The 15,856-nt window shown below is 38.6% G+C and overlaps 1 protein-coding gene across 3 annotated transcripts in view; it reads right to left on the reverse strand.

Annotated features, from left to right (window-relative positions):
* Window positions 1-15,585, reverse strand: part of MYBPC1 (myosin binding protein C1) — a 78,599-nt gene extending 63,014 nt beyond the window's left edge. For all 3 annotated transcript variants that reach the window (XM_076339771.1, XM_076339761.1, XM_076339750.1), the window contains exon 1: window positions 15,449-15,585. In XM_076339771.1, coding sequence (XP_076195886.1) covers window positions 15,449-15,473 — 25 coding nt within the window. In that variant the 5' untranslated portion in view covers window positions 15,474-15,585. The remainder of the gene's footprint in view (window positions 1-15,448) is intronic.
* Between the last annotated feature and the right edge of the window lie 271 nt (window positions 15,586-15,856).

The raw sequence follows: 15,856 nt of genomic DNA on the forward strand, positions 1-15,856 counted from the left end.
AGGAAACTATAATAACAGCTGAAATAATTACCTTTTTTATTAATATCCATGGACATTTTCTATGTTACTTTAAAAATAAAGCTACAGAAACTATTCTAAACAAACTTCAGTCCTAGGTCCCGAGAGCAAAAGTCGCTCTAAAGGACTGAAGTGAATAAGCAGTGGTGCTCTGGTGGCTGCCTAGGGGACTATTACTGTGGCCAACAGTATGATGGAGCCAGACTGATAAATTTATTAATGTATTTCTATTTTCTGTTTCCATTTCTGTAATGATGGTGTAGACAGATGAGACTGCCTGTTTTGGCTGTGACTGTTTCTGGTTAGACATGAAAACGGCAACTTTAGGTTAAATAGTGTCTCTTATTGCAACGAAGTAAACAAATCAACATGTTCACTGAAGCTGAAATTATTTTTGCACTCCAACAGTTAAAAGCATCCAGTGATGCATCCTCAGGTAAAGACTGGAGAAGAAATAAACTTAACAAAGAGTTTGCTTAGAAGTTTAGTTTTGCATATGATTAAAATTCAAAACCATTCCTAATGAATTTCAGCTTGTAGGAAAAAAACAAAACCAAGGATAATAATTAGTCCCAGCATATAATCTCACCTACAGTACTCCTGTTTCAGGAATAATCTAAATAATTCTAATTATAAAGGATTTTATGGGCCACAGGATCCAATCAAACATTAGAATGTTCCCTGACTTAAGGACTGAAAAACTGAATGAACAGTTTGAACAAAAGCCTAGTAATAGTCAATTCTGTGGAATGGATTAGACACCAAAGAAATAGTTTATAGATCCACTTGAGGAGCTGCAGTGTAATCGATGACTGCAGATTTTGTCTTCGTTGCCATCCATAATTATGGAAGTGCATAAAGCAACCATTGCTTGTTTAGTGTGTTTTCCTTGCAGTTCCCATTTTTCTAAAATGATGCTATTAAATCAAATCTGATCATATGTAAGCTTCCACATCTTTCTTATTTCTTATGAGAACTTTGCTTTCATACTGGAATTAATCTCTAAAGAACACTGTAACCATGACCTTGAACAAAAGTAATTTAATAAAATGTATGTTTATATATCTATATTATCCTAAGTTTGTGCAAGCAGACTGTCCAGTAAAGGACTACGTCATCCATGCATTACCCCCCCCCCCATTTAATTTCTGGTAGGTAGGAGGCAGCCATCAGCAGTCAGCACCCTCATCAGATGGTGCAAGACTTCCTTGGCAGTCTTGAACTTGCGTATGTACTGTAACTGGGAACTAGAAGGCTGCTAAGCATTGACAGTGTTTAAAATAGATAAATAAAGCTAAAGTTGATGGCTTTAGTCTAGTTATCAAGTTCCCATGCGTTCTCAAACTCATTTTTAACTTACTCAGCCCACAAGGCACCAACATGGAGTAATTAAATTACATTTGTATTTCCATTGTACCTTTCTTCTCTTACTTTATATCAAAGAAATAAATCCATAAAAGTTAGTTCCTGAGCACTTGTGCATCTAAGAGAAAAAAGAGTATTCGTGCTTGTATCTCACAGATCACAGACTAGCAGTAGGCTACAATTTGAGAGCCACACTTAGTTGACATTTTTTGACTAAATATTTTTCCATTGAGCTTTTCACAATTGCAGTTTTCTAACTTATTCCATCTCTTAAAAAAAAAAAACAAAAAACTTTTTTTTTTAACTTCCAAAACTGAAATTTTGTGATGCTATCTATCCTGCAAAATCTTGTAGGCAAAGTTTTGCTTCTTACACCATCTATATGACAAAAGGATTTTGCTGAAATATGTTATAGTGTTTACCAAAGTGACTTGTGCTGATAAGGTAATTTGGTTTGCCATCATAACTGTACCTTTATGAGAAGGCTTTGTCAGCACAGCTGTACCTGCAAAGCCACTGAAAAATTCTCCAGGCCTAAGTCTGTTTGTAGCTATATTGATTTATCTTTTATTCCACATCTTGGTGTGTTAGGTTTTATTTCCATGTTTGGAAATAAACATTTTGAACTATCATTGCAAAACTTGTCATAAAATTAGGTGTATGCAATCCCAAATATCACTGAAAAAATTCTTAGTAGGCATTTTCCCCATAATATTTGCATAATGAAAACTGTGCAAATTCCACCCAGAGTCAGCTTCTTCCTACAAATGGTAGCTCAATGATAGAAAGTCTTTTATTTTTTCTTTCTGTATTATGGCACCATCTCAGTTTATATACCACCAATTTAACGTAAGCCTGAAATGATTCCCTACTCCTAAAATTCTATATTCCTTACCTACCCGTTCTCAATCATCTGAGCTGTTCTTTAATGTTGCTCTACATGATGTACTACATGGTTCTGGCTCCAGTTAAACAGGGGAAGGAGAAAACTGGCCGTGTAAATATTGCCAACCAGATAGGTGCTTAAGTCTAAAGGATAGAAGCAGTGTTCCTATTTTTACATTGTAAAACCAACAATAGAACAGCCCTGAAATACCTGATCTGGACTTCTCAACCTCATAGATTTGCCTCTACAGTTTCATACCTGAAAGCCCTAGCTCTGCTTAGTCTCTAAATCAGTTAGCACAGATTTCTGTCTTCTGCTGTAGTAAAAAAGGGCTGCAGGTGTGGTGGAAGCTCTGCAGAATCACTCCCACTATCCTACAGTTCAGGTATGCATATTCACTCTGCCTTTTTCATAGCGTATGTTAAAAAGGTCTGCGAACCGATTCACGCTGGGCACCGAAACCTGATGGTCTCCGGCATTTGCTAACGACCCGTAAGGGGCGCTGCCGGCTAACGCTGCTGCCGATGTCCCCCGTTTGCCGCCTGGCTTCCCAGCCTCAGGTATGGCTGTGGTTTCCAGAGACCAGGGAGGAGCCAGAGCAGGTCTGATTCTTGTCTTCAGGTTAAAAATTAGTGATCTGGCTCAGAGGTCAAAATTCAGTGACCTGTATTTTAGTATTTGCAGGGACAAAAGACACGCAGCTGGAGAGAGCCAGGTTTTGTTAGTTCCAACATTCAGGAGACAGTCTGTTCTGCATAAACACAAAATGCATGAACACAGCACGGTTTTGATTTCTTTAGATTCATTAAATGTTGCAACACATTTTTAATGTGTTAAATTGCCTGTAAAATAATATGATTTTTTGGCAGCCTATGCTAATGAGAAATCAAGCTTTCAGAATGACTCCTAGTCCAGCCAAGTGAAATTCTTGTTTTAAATAGCCCAAATCTAATTAATCTTTGTTACGTATTTACTGAAATCCATCAATTCATTCATCAGAAAAGTTTGATCCCATGTAAAAAAATATGGCAATAGATAGACTTTATTCTCAGTTTCCTATCCTTCCTTGCAATAGTTTGTTAATAATTTTTCTCTGGAAGCAAATATTTTCATTTAGTTCAAGAGATTCCCTAGGGAAAAATGAAAGCAAAAGGCACCATGATATGATACCAGAGATAGCAGTACACTGAGTAATGCTAACTTCCCTTCTGAAAGCTGCAAAACATAATAAAGTGGACCAGGTTATTGGATTAAAAACTTCATAAAAAAAAGAACTGCTGCTCAGGAACGACAGTAATTTATTCCTCAAATTTAACAATATATTTTCAATGACAGTTGCATTTCTAATTATAGGATAAAAGTCAGCAATAAAGTTGAAAGGGCAGTTATTTCAAGAGATGAGTACTTAACCAGTAAAGAACTTCCTTTCAGATTGTCCAGATAATTTCCAAACCAGTTCAGGAAGCGTTTTCCTAATTTAGAAAAATGACTTCGCTCTTGCTTGACCCAGATGACGACACTGTTATTCTGCTGAGCTATCCTGAAATATTTCACTCTGAATCAAGGAAATCAATTGCAGTATTGTTTTATGGAAATTGTATTATGGATCCGATGCCCTGCATAACTGGAGTGAGTTCCACAAAGGACTACGTCTCCTGTTGTTCAGTGCATTCAGGTTAGTCCTGAGAGCCACGTGAGTACGTGCAGACAGTGGGAAATCATTCCACTTAAGAGAGCTTGACTCTTAGGGGAAAATGAGGGCATCAACATATAGCTGTGGTGACATGAATTCATGCAATCTAACTTATTTCAGCAAATTACAAGGAAGCATTTGAGACGTGCTGATAGGTATCATTTTAACCAAATTTCAGACTAAAACACTTCAACACTTTAAAATTAAAACCTGCTGGTATTCCCATTCCATAGTTTTTGAAATGTCAACTTTTCTTTGAGGGTCAGGGCAAACCCAAACATGCGCATGTTGGGATTTCCCCAGGACTGAATTTATCAGCTTGTTATCAGCTCTTTATCAAAGTAATATGTACTACAACTGTGTCTAAACACTGTCATGACTGTGTCCAAATACCAAATAAGAAAAGCATTTGCTTCAAGTCTATTTGACAGTGGGTGACAGATAATCTGATACTCTGTGATCTTTTCAAGAAGGAAGAGTCTTCTCAGACTTCCTTCAGATAAGAGCACTCTCCTGCCATCTGCACTTCAGTACTCGGCCTCCTCTTGAGAGACAATGTCTTACAGAATGGGATTGTAATGAGGAACCCTGACACAGGGCTGTCAGGAGCCTACGTAATTAGATAACATTTCAAGTAGCTAATCACTAATAATCCATTACTTATGTCAACCTGAATTTTTAACCCAATGCTAATTTTCAGTCATCAGGCTTGTGGAAAATAACTCACTCGATGAAAAAAAGGGTAGTAGCATCCACTTTCTTAGTTTACTAAGGGTAATTCATATTTATGGGCTACAAAATTCAGGGGCTGCTACTTTTTGTGAGTGCCGATGTTCCAGTACATGCCAACCAAAGATGATTTGTAATTAAGTCTGGAGAAGAATTAAAAAAAACCCAAACATAACTTGCAATGCAGGAAAGCTTTGTATCAGAGTTGCAGTATTGCTGATATCAAACACTGAAAGAATCAGAGGTTACCCTAAAACTCAGAAACTTACTTATTTAATGGGAATTCTATGTACTGACTTTGGGATTTTTCTTTTTTTTTGTAAGCTTGTTTGCATATAAACATTTGTTGTTGCTCAGATGCCTGGAATTCAGCATTGTATTGAAAAATCTTTAGGAGTATTTTGCACATGTGGAGAGAAAGGACTTTTTCTGTAGGTGAAAATTTAGGACATCTAAGGTCCCAGAGACCTATGGCACTAGACAAATCTTTGGTGGATCATGCAGTAATATTTATGTACATGAAAGTCACATATGTTCCTTTGTGGGTGTTAGGTATACAAAATTACATACATCCCTCTGTGTTAATACTGTTACTTTTTCTACCTCTCAATCTCATTCTGCAGCAACGAAGATAACTGTGAGAATTATAAGCCTTCACTTTAAAAAAATCACTTAACTTTGTCTTTAGGGAAAACACCACAGCAGGATGTTTGCAGACAAACTGTGAGGGTTTGCATCAGTAAATCAGTAAGTGATATGTATAAAAGAAAGCTCTTACAAAGCATGACAGCAAAATGCATTTGAGATGCTATTGTGAATAACAGTCACAGCTCACTGAACATACTTTCTCTCCAGCTAAAAAAGCTGTTGGGTAAGAGAGAAACCTTCATTGCAAAACATGGAAATGCAAAACAAGGGCAAAGAAAAAGGGGCAGAGGACAGAGGTCAGATTTCCCCTTTAAAAATAGGGCTAAGGAAAGCTTAGATGAAAGATTAGTAAGGCTGGAGGGAATGCCATGGAAAAAATGTCATCAGGCATCTGACCCTCTGTGCCTTCACTGAAGTCTGCATCTGTGGAGGAGTGGCAGCCACAGCCTCCATTGGTATTATGCTCCTCTTTGGGTCTAAAATAAGGTTTTTGGCCTAGATACTGTGTTCTTACAAAAACAGAAGATACCGAATGTGCTACAGTGTGTGTATGTATATCTCTAGCTATGTGAATATCACAGCATGAGACCCAGAAGCTATTAGTCAATGAATTACTCCATCTGCATGGCATTTCTCTTGTGACTGTTCCTAGATATCTCTAGCCACAGATATTCTCCACATCACCAGGGTTAAGTTTTTTCTGTAATTTTTGCTAGGAGCAATGCTTTAGTGGTTCTGGAAACTAATAAAGCTGTTCAAAAAGGACAGGAATGCAATGCTGTGTACATTCAGGTGTGCAAATGGATTGAAATGATTCATTTCAGGTCAGAAAGGCCCTACCACACTACCACAATCAGCTCAGACTGATAAGAGGAAGTTTTTTTTCCTTCTAGAACAGTTGGAACTGGTGCTGGGGGCCATAATTTGTGCATTTCTCTTGCACAGAAAAGATCTCGTGGGAAAAAGTTATGAAAATGAACACAGAAATATCCAAAGGTTGGAATTCAACAACTGTTCAATAACTACGTCTTACTGCTCTTTCTAGTCCACCAGCACACTGGAGTAGATGAGTGTCAAGGAGTAAGACCTATGCCACCAGCTGAACCAGTAAGCTTTTCATTTGGGGTCTCTCTCAGTTTTAGCTGCATCTGTATTCAGTTTAATTTCACCACAACTTCAGGGCTTTGAGAGAAGACAAAATCTGGAATAGGCTTTCAGACAGGGTTTGCATCCTGGCTGAGCAAAGCATTGCTCCCGTTCAAGAAAAAAGTAACCGTTTGAGCTGGTTTGTGAGTTGCTTTTGCTCAGCCCCTACCTAACATGTTCCATCCAGTCAGTTCAATAACAAGAAGTGGTGCAAATGTCTCTGCAATTTACGACTATGCACACAGAGCTAAGATTTATAAACAGAAATCTGTATGAAAAGGGAATCTTCATCTGTGTCTGTGTATGACTACAACCTACTCCTGGCATTTATGACCAAAATTAGGAAGTTATTCTGAGCCTGCAAAGTTGTGATGAGTACGTATTTTAATACAGATCCCTCTCAGGAAGCATCATGGTACTACTGAACAACACTTTCAGATGCTCACTGTAACCACCATTTGATCCTACGGAGAATTAAATTAGAATGGAGCTTTTTGTAATAATCACCTGATGAAAATAACTTGCTGGAGCCATCGCATATAAGGACAACTGCCCTAAGAAGTAGATCACATGCTATTTTCAATTAGTAATAGGGCCAGGGGACAGCAAATTATGTAAGAAATATTTCCTAATCTCCAGGGGAGGGAGAGCAATGACTCTCTTGAACATGTTCCATTGCTGCAAGATACAGCAGGACTCCCTTCTTGCTGCAGTGTCTGTACGCTTTTGGGAACATGGAGATGGGACATGGAGGGGCTCTAAACTGCGGAATGAATCTCCCAGATGTGCTCCCACGTCCTGGTACTGCAACTCTCTGCACTGCATGGAAGTCACATGCACTGACCCACTTGAAGTTATTGTATTTGTGAGGGTCTTCCCTGAAACAAACAACTTTACTCCAAGGCAGAGCATGGAGCAATTTTTAGGATGGTGATTTTTTTGGAATTTTGAAACTTTTCTGAGACTGTGCCGTATTTGACTTTCTGTTCAACAACCCTCTGACACTACTCCAGGAGGTCTACTGTCCTAAATTAACCCCCATCTAGCACTACCAGAGAGCAGGGCATGAAACATCTCAGTATTGTGACATCTAACACCACCACACTAGCTGCAGCAGAGGCCACAGGTTATTTTGGCACTTTGAACTGAAAATACACATAAAGACACTTGGCCAAGCAGTAGAGGATTGTGGGTGTGATTGGTCTTCTTCAGAAGAGGCAGTTCTAAGCTGCATCGCTTAGCCTAGGTCCCACTGACTGCTCTATGGAGATGCCATCAGCAACACAGACATAGGTAATGGGGGAGGGAAGCCGGAGAGAAACCACTCCATTTTGTGAATGCTGCATTTTTTAGGGTTCTGAGAGGTCTCTAAGCAGAAATCTGTCTTCATACTTCTTGAATCCACAGTAACTCTCTGTCCTTACAGCATCTCAGGAAGGAGTGAAGACTGACTGAAGCTTTTACCAAAACATGCTTGCTAGAACGGCTTCCTAGGACATAAAATCCTGTTGGACACAGAACTGGATTTTGACTAATTCACTCCCTTCTGCAAGCATCTTCATCTTGGCTGAACCACCTGCTAGTTCAGTGACCTCTAGGAGCTAAAACCACACCTGACAAATTAGGGAGAGTAAATTCCAGAAATAGGAATTCATGGAGATTCCTAAATCTACATGTGTTTTGTTGAACACATTGTAGAACATTCAGAAACGCTTTATTATTTGACATAAAAAATGCTTGTTACTCATAGCTACAAATGTCCTTGATGTAACCAGTCATTCATCTAACAGCATAAAGCTGTTGGAGGAAGTGAGAGTAAGCTAGAGTAGAAAGAAAGAAGAGGAATTAATATTGATTTGAACAGGAATGCAACTTTCTGTTTCCTCTCATTGGTGCAAAAAAAGAAATTTAGTTTTGAGTTTATTTAAACACTCAGTTTAGCCATGAAATAAAATATATTGACTCTTTCTTATAAAAGATAAAGCAAGTAACACCAGCTGGATTTCCCAAATACCAAAAAATTGGCAGTAGCACCTTTTTTTTTTTAATTTTTTTTTTTATTTTTATCAATGTACCCAGCAGATTACAGAAGGGTGCACTCTTCTCTGCTCAAGGGAATCTGGGCCCAAGTTACTCCCTCATTTATTGAGGGAGAGCATCCAAGTATCATGTGCAAATAATGCTGGATTGGAACTTTCTCCTTGTCTTCTTATAAAACTACCCGTTGCAGAAAATCCTTAAACACTAATTGAACAAATTATACAGAATGACTCTGCAGCCTTATTGTTAAGATACTCAGAAAAAAGGGAGACGCATGAATGTGTCTACGGTGTGAGCTAGGAGTCCAAGCTACCATTATAATCAATGGAATTAGATTTTTAGTCACCATAAAATAGCTGCTTATGACTCAATTCATTTTCTTAAACATAGGTGATCAATGACATTCAGATGCTGTAGCATACCCTTCTGGTTTCTAGCTGCTACTCCAGGGTGTTGCAGATCTCCCATAGGTCCTGGGTCATATCGGCCAGCCCAAAATGGGTATTCTGTGTATCCTAGAGCGTCTCATATGGCAGTAGGCACCTATGTTTAGGCAACTGCTGGCTGATCAGCTGAGCAGCAGTCTGGGCTCCACTGACTGTAATGACCTGCTGTCCGTGACTCCAGTGGGAGCGGGGCCACCTAGTTCACTTGCACACGCTTCCATTTGGGTATCTGGTTCCTAACCCAGAGATCTTCTGTGGCAGTGTAAAGGCCATTAGGATCTTTGTACGGTTGCAAACTTATCAAAATTTTCAATGAACTAACATGGACATTCATGGCAGATCAGTCCGCGCTTCCCTAACTCTTAAAACACCAACAACTTTTCAAAGGAAATGAATAAAATCTCCCGATGGTCATAAAGTGCATCAAACTCCCCTAGTGAATAATGGAAAAATGGCTTCAAATATTGGTTCCCTAACAGCAGTGAAAAAGAGAAACCTCGTTTTGGAGTCTTCAGAAGTAGCACTTCAGTTGTGACTGAGAGCAGAGAGAGAGGGCTGGATGGGAAGAGAAGGGGCTGTTTCTCAGCCACACAGTTCCTCAGACTCAAGAGACAAAGATGTTTGCAGTGGGACTGAGAAAACTCTAATTACAACTGAAGTTAATGATTCTATCCATTTGCCTTCTCCTTTATTTTACAGATTTTTACATTCAGTGCAAAGCCACATTAGTGTCTGGATGAGAACAACCTTTTTCCCCTCACTCTAGAGCAATTATTAAATTAGGACCTCTAACTTAGTGGAATCTCTGCATTTTCCCTGAGTGACGAGGCTAGTATTTGGCCCTATCCCAAGGGAAATTTCCCCAGGTAGTTTAATTTCAAACTTGATTTGCTCTTGCACTTCAAGGAACCCTCTGGATGTCCCCTCGTGAAACATGAAATATGTTGTACAACATATTTTCCAAGGACCATTAATGTGTGCGGCAGCTACTAATGTTTTGATAACTGACGTCTCCCCACATCTCTCTGCTATTTTTTTTTTTTGCTATGCGACCACAGACCTTCCCATCTTGTTTGGTAGAGCCCTGAAACTACTACGAAGAAACTCACCCAGTTTTTCATGGAACAGAAGGGTACTGCAGCATGGTTGGGCTTTTTTAAAGCTCTCTTAAAGTGATATATTTAGGAGGTATGAGGGGAAAGAACTGGGCAGTACTTTATTTATCTTCCCAACAGGTGCAGCATAGGGAGGCACAAAGGCAGCATTTGCTAATTTCAGTTTTGCCAAGTACAAAGCACCCTCTGGTCTGCTGAAAGACCATTCCCTGCTTTCCTCCTAAACTCAATTAGCTTTTTATTTTAGTGTGACAATATTAAATGTTTTTCCTGTGCGTAGAGGCACTGCTTTTTGCACAGGGTGGATGAGCTTTTCAACTCAAGGAAGAACAACAGTAAGCCAGATCAATCTTGCGTTATCCTCCTACACTAGTATTAAAATAAAACCAATGCATTGTATAAGAAAAAAAAAAATCAATGTAGTTCCTTCAATTTACACCATAATAAAACAAAACAAAAAACTCCAAAATCAATCAAGTTTGTGGATTTTTCTTTGCCACAGTGTAGGGTTTTTTCAATCAAGTTAATCTGATCGGAAAAGTAGTTTTAAACTTAGGAGCAGAGGAGGCGGAAGGTCAAAGAATAAATCTGAGATGCTGTGGTATCTCAGAAGGAAGTGTGGGAGCAACACTTAGAAATTAGCAATGAGAGGGCAAAGACACTCTAAGAACAACTCGATTCCCGGCGTGCAACAAGATCTGTGCAGGAGGACACTGCTCTATAGGGCTCAGGACGGGAGCAGGGCCCATCCTAACGGATCTAATTACAACAGTTAGGCGTAAGTTTGCTTTCCGTTTGTGAGGGCTTTAAATTTATTAGCCAGAGGTGATGAAGAGAAACTTTCTAAAGAATTGAGAGGGAAAATAAGATAAGGGGTTAGGGTTTCCTCCTTCCCTCATCCCCCAAAACTCATTTACCTGGGAGTTTAATACAGTGCTTGTAAATGATATATATGGGCCTGACTTTGAGTGTGATTTGGCTCCAAGACTGAAGGTAGTAAGAAATAATGGGAATGCATTTTACAGTCAGTCCTGCAGAGGGGCAATGATGATGGCAGAAGATGGATGTCTGTATGCTTTTGCCTCACTGAAGCATGTATCTATGCAGCAAGGACGGCAGCAGCTGCACTACCCAGTTTGGTGCCATAATAAAATGATTATACAGGTCCAGTCTTCTGCATGGAAAGCACTAAGCAATGTTATACAATGTTCACATGCTGGGTTCTTGAATTTTCAGGAAAACTTTCCATCAGCAGTGTTAATTTTGACACAAGCCAAATCCATATACCGAAGCAGAATTTCCATTTAACTTCTTTTTCACCTCTGAAAAATTGTCTAGCCTTGAAAATATGATATTAAAAGAAATCTTACTTTAATTAACTCTTATCAAACCTTGATACTGATATTGATTTCCCACTGGAATACTGCTCTACATGTCTACTTATATGATTTCTATGACTAGTTGACTTGTTTGACAGTGCCTATTATCTTGATACACCAGACTGTGATATTGTTTTAAATATTATAGATATAATGCAAATATAATTATAGAAGAATCATGCAATGAAACAAAACCGGTCATGTTTAAAAGCCAATAGAAGTAAAGGCTGTTTCAACTGGGCTTCTTCAGAGAGAACAGTGTTACCATATCTCCAAAGCAGTCTCTACTGATATGTCTGTTTACCTTCTTTCACAAATTGCTTCATGTTTTAGAGACTGTCCTTCTAACAGATGATATATGCATATAGTTTTCTTCACAACTTTTACATCTATGCTGCTTATAGATCAAAAAAAGTTTTACTAAAACACTGTCTAAAGTGGACACGCTGATTTTCAATTTTGATTCCTTGCCAATATGTGGATGCTCCAGGCAGTATTCAAGCAGAGCTTGCAAACCCCTAGAAAATGAAGTTGGCAGACAGTTGATAAATGCTTTGGCTTAAAATTTGGAATGGTCGCTTAACTCGTGGCCATGAGTTATTTCCTAGATTGGGGAGAATAAATAAGGCAAATTTACAGAGCTGCCTACTGGGGACTGACTTGCACCTGTCCCTGTGGGATGATGCCCACAAATAGTTTGAAACCGTTGCTCTTGAGAGACTTGGCACTTTTACAAAAGCATAGCCAAATGCCGTGGCCTGTGACAGTTTAAGAGGGCACCTAATTAACGGGCAGCTCTTATTATGAATATTGGTTAAAGGAAAAGGGGGAGAGGAAAGATTGACCAAGTGATTACAATAAATTACAGGAAGTAATTATATGAGGGAGGGTTATTTTATTAGTCACGAGGAAAACTAAAGGCCGTTAAATTTAAATGCACTGGTAAAGGTCTTTGGCATCACAGTCCTATACTAGTCATCCACTGGGATCAGTTAACCCATTGATGTAAACTTCACCTTGCGAATATGAAATTTTGAACAGGCTAAGACAAAACTGTCTTACAACGGCATGACCATATACTCCAAAGAAGCCACAGCTGATGTAATATATAGGACTTTGACTTTTTAGGAGTACAATAAAGGCCTTAAATCATTAGTCATGGAAGCCTGTTTCTACAGTGACAAATTCCATCAGGCTGAAGTGCTCCAGCAACCTTCTCTAAGCTGAACGGTGTGTTTAATTTGGTGATCCTATTTGTTAAGAGCGCATTGTGAGGCTACACTCTCACCAAGTCAGGAAATTTCTCACTTTAGTAATCTAATAATCTTAAAATAGCTCAAAGAGCATTTGGCCTGAAAAAAAGCCTGGGAGCTTGCTACAGCACTGCCTCTGAAAAATCTAGTTATGTACTTCAGAGACTGCAGTGACCAAAAAATGCAAAGCTGAGATTTTCTTAACGTTCAAGTGTTAGCCAGTTTCTGATTTCTCAGCTGATTGCTCTTGTGTGTGCTGTCTTTAACTGGCAGGACCTATGAGAATGAGTATGGGATCATTCATGTAGATTTCTTCTTTTGGAAATGTCAGAAGAATACTGCTTAGGTGCCCATGTGATGCAGAAGCCTTAAGCCTCTTTTTTTCTCTGCTTTCTATTATAGTCTGCCAACAAGTTCCTCAAAGGTTTCTCAGAGAGTCCTTCCAGTGGTACCTTCCAGAATGTAGTCAGTCCAAGGTTCACCTTCATTAATTAATTACCTTCAATCCTTCATGCCTTGGCAATTACCTTGAGAACAGGCATTTGATGGACAAGTGAGGTTCTGAATTCTTACTGGTAGAGCTAGTGCAATTAGTAGCAGTGGTATTGTACTGTTACTGGTACCGAATACTCCTGCCACTAAAATAGCAAGTACTTGTACGTACTATACAAGTACTGCCACCAGCTCAGGTGAGTTCCTGACCAACAAACAATCTTTAGGAAGCAGCTAATCTCTTAAGTACAATAAGATAAACCTGTTATCACCCTGATCTACTGGCTGCAAATAAGCTGGGTGCGATGAGGAACAATCAGCGTACAACATGTATGTATCACTTTCCCAAAGCTAATTACTACTTGTGAACTCCAGCTCTATCAGGACAGAAGGCTTCAATATTTTTTATGTTCCTTAATATTGACTCATCAAAAATCACGTTTATTCTACTGTCAATATAATGTTGTTCAGAGTTGCTAAACTTATTTTGTAACACAACCACGGAGCTGCATTTGTAATCACTGCATTGTAAGAACATCTTTGCAGCAATGTAGTCTTAAACAGAATAATAACCTTTAGAAACATGAACCTCCTAACAAATTTTCTCCAAAGCACATATCTTTTGAAAGTGCAGAAATATTTTAAGGTTTTTTTTTAGTTGGCAGCCACAGAATGCATTCTGATTAAACTGTGTAATATCCAGTCAAATAGCAGATCAAATAAAAAGGACACTTAATACATGTGTAAATCATTTGAATTACAAATAAGACACTCTAGAAGGGGCTTGGCTCTAGGTTTGATATAGAGGATTAGGCTCTCGTATTAATACATGCACTTGGTGTAGCTATTTTCAGAAGGATACTTCATCCATCATTGTCCTCGAGCACTACGGAGGGCCAGTAAGTAAAATGATCACATTGGTCTGTCAACACTACTTGCTTAAGACTCGGTCATGCAAAAGGTTTAGTTTTCATATGCCCCCAACCCAACAAGGTGATGAAACTGCCTAATGCTCCTGATAGTTGCTCCGCTCCTGACTTCCACAAAACCAGACAATATTTCAAAAAGACTGTTAAAATAAAGCAAATGCTACTGATAGGTGAGTGTTAAATCAAATGTACTCGTTCAAACTACACATATGGGCCTATCAGATCCTTCAGAATTGATGGAAATAAATGCTATTTAATGACTTCTATACTTTCCACAAGATTAGCTTTAAAATTAAACTCAGTTTTGCATTTGGGAATGCATTAGAGAACCTGTCTGTGTACCACTTGCAAAGCATATACAGTTTGCACATTTATGGCTTTGCAGAAGCTATGTATATTGTCAATGCTAAACAATCATCAAAAATTCTTACCAAAACGTCTACATTTGAAAGAAAAGTAAAAAAGGCCTATAGAAGTATTGCAAATATAAGAAGTTTATTTAGCTTAAATTTTAAAAATAGTAAAAAATAAATGCTAGCTTTTAAAAAGTTATGAATTAATAGACCCTGAACATTTTACGCCTGTTTGGGCAGCCTCCAATGGACAATTCTGTATCTCTCCAGCAGACTACAGTTTCTACTCAGTTTCTTTGCTATGAACTTGATAGTACCACAAAAGGGGCCAGTATTACTGCCTTTAACTATCCTTCTGAAACATAAAATAATAATTTCTGTAGTGTGGCAAAATGTATCATTCCAGTTTGACGTGTACAGAAAAACTTACTACATTCTTCACTTATGCGTTAGACATATAGAATATATTTTCATCAGTACCTTAAAATTGTTTCATTAACACATCCTTTCTATTCAATAACTTATAAAACTTTATGAAAAAATATCAACATGCTGACTTTTTAAACCATAAGAAATGCTTATTCCCTGTTTTCCAGAGTCTAGATATCTTTGCTATAGAGAAACCACTAATTGCACTACAAAAATCCTGCAGTCTTTAAAAAGTGAATACAGCATTTGCCCAATCAAGTAGTTTCTCAATATCTCTGCAAAGCCATTTTTTATTGTCTAAAACAGTTGGAGGCCAAAACAGTTTTGTGCTATACCCCTACCTGAAAGTAGTTTCTTAGTTTGAAAGGATCGGTGATCTGTAATGATATAATGATGTTACATGGCTATCACTCTTAGATATTATTTGTTGCTGAAATATGCAAGATGGTCTAAAAGGTGTTTTGTGTGTGTGCGTACTCATAATTCCTGTAATTAAGAAACGTTCAGGTAGTATTTGTTATGCTTACCATCTTTCTTGGTGGGTTCCGGCATTGTTACAAGAATTCTTTATTCCCAGTGAGCTTCAACCTTTCAGATGCAGTAAGTAGTAGCCCCAAGTCCAGCTGAGAGAGTATGCAGATCAGTATGACAAGCAGAGGGCAAGAAAAATTCCTCTGCTTTATATACTGTGACTGAAATATCAATCAAAATAGCACCTCCTCTCTTTTCAGTGCAAACACTTTGAAAATTGACAGTTATGGGAACCCCGCTCACATCTGTTGTCTGCAGCCTCTGCTCCCTTGGCTTTTGGAAGGAATCTCTGCTGCATTGCATGGGGCTGATGAGAACATCTATAACTTTCTAAATTCAGCTGCACCGCTCGCTCTCTGTGTCTCTCTCCGTAACATGCAGACACGCACACACATGCAGATAGA

This window comes from Aptenodytes patagonicus, chromosome 1 (assembly GCF_965638725.1).
Source record: "Aptenodytes patagonicus chromosome 1, bAptPat1.pri.cur, whole genome shotgun sequence".
Classification (NCBI taxonomy): Eukaryota; Metazoa; Chordata; class Aves; order Sphenisciformes; family Spheniscidae; genus Aptenodytes; species Aptenodytes patagonicus.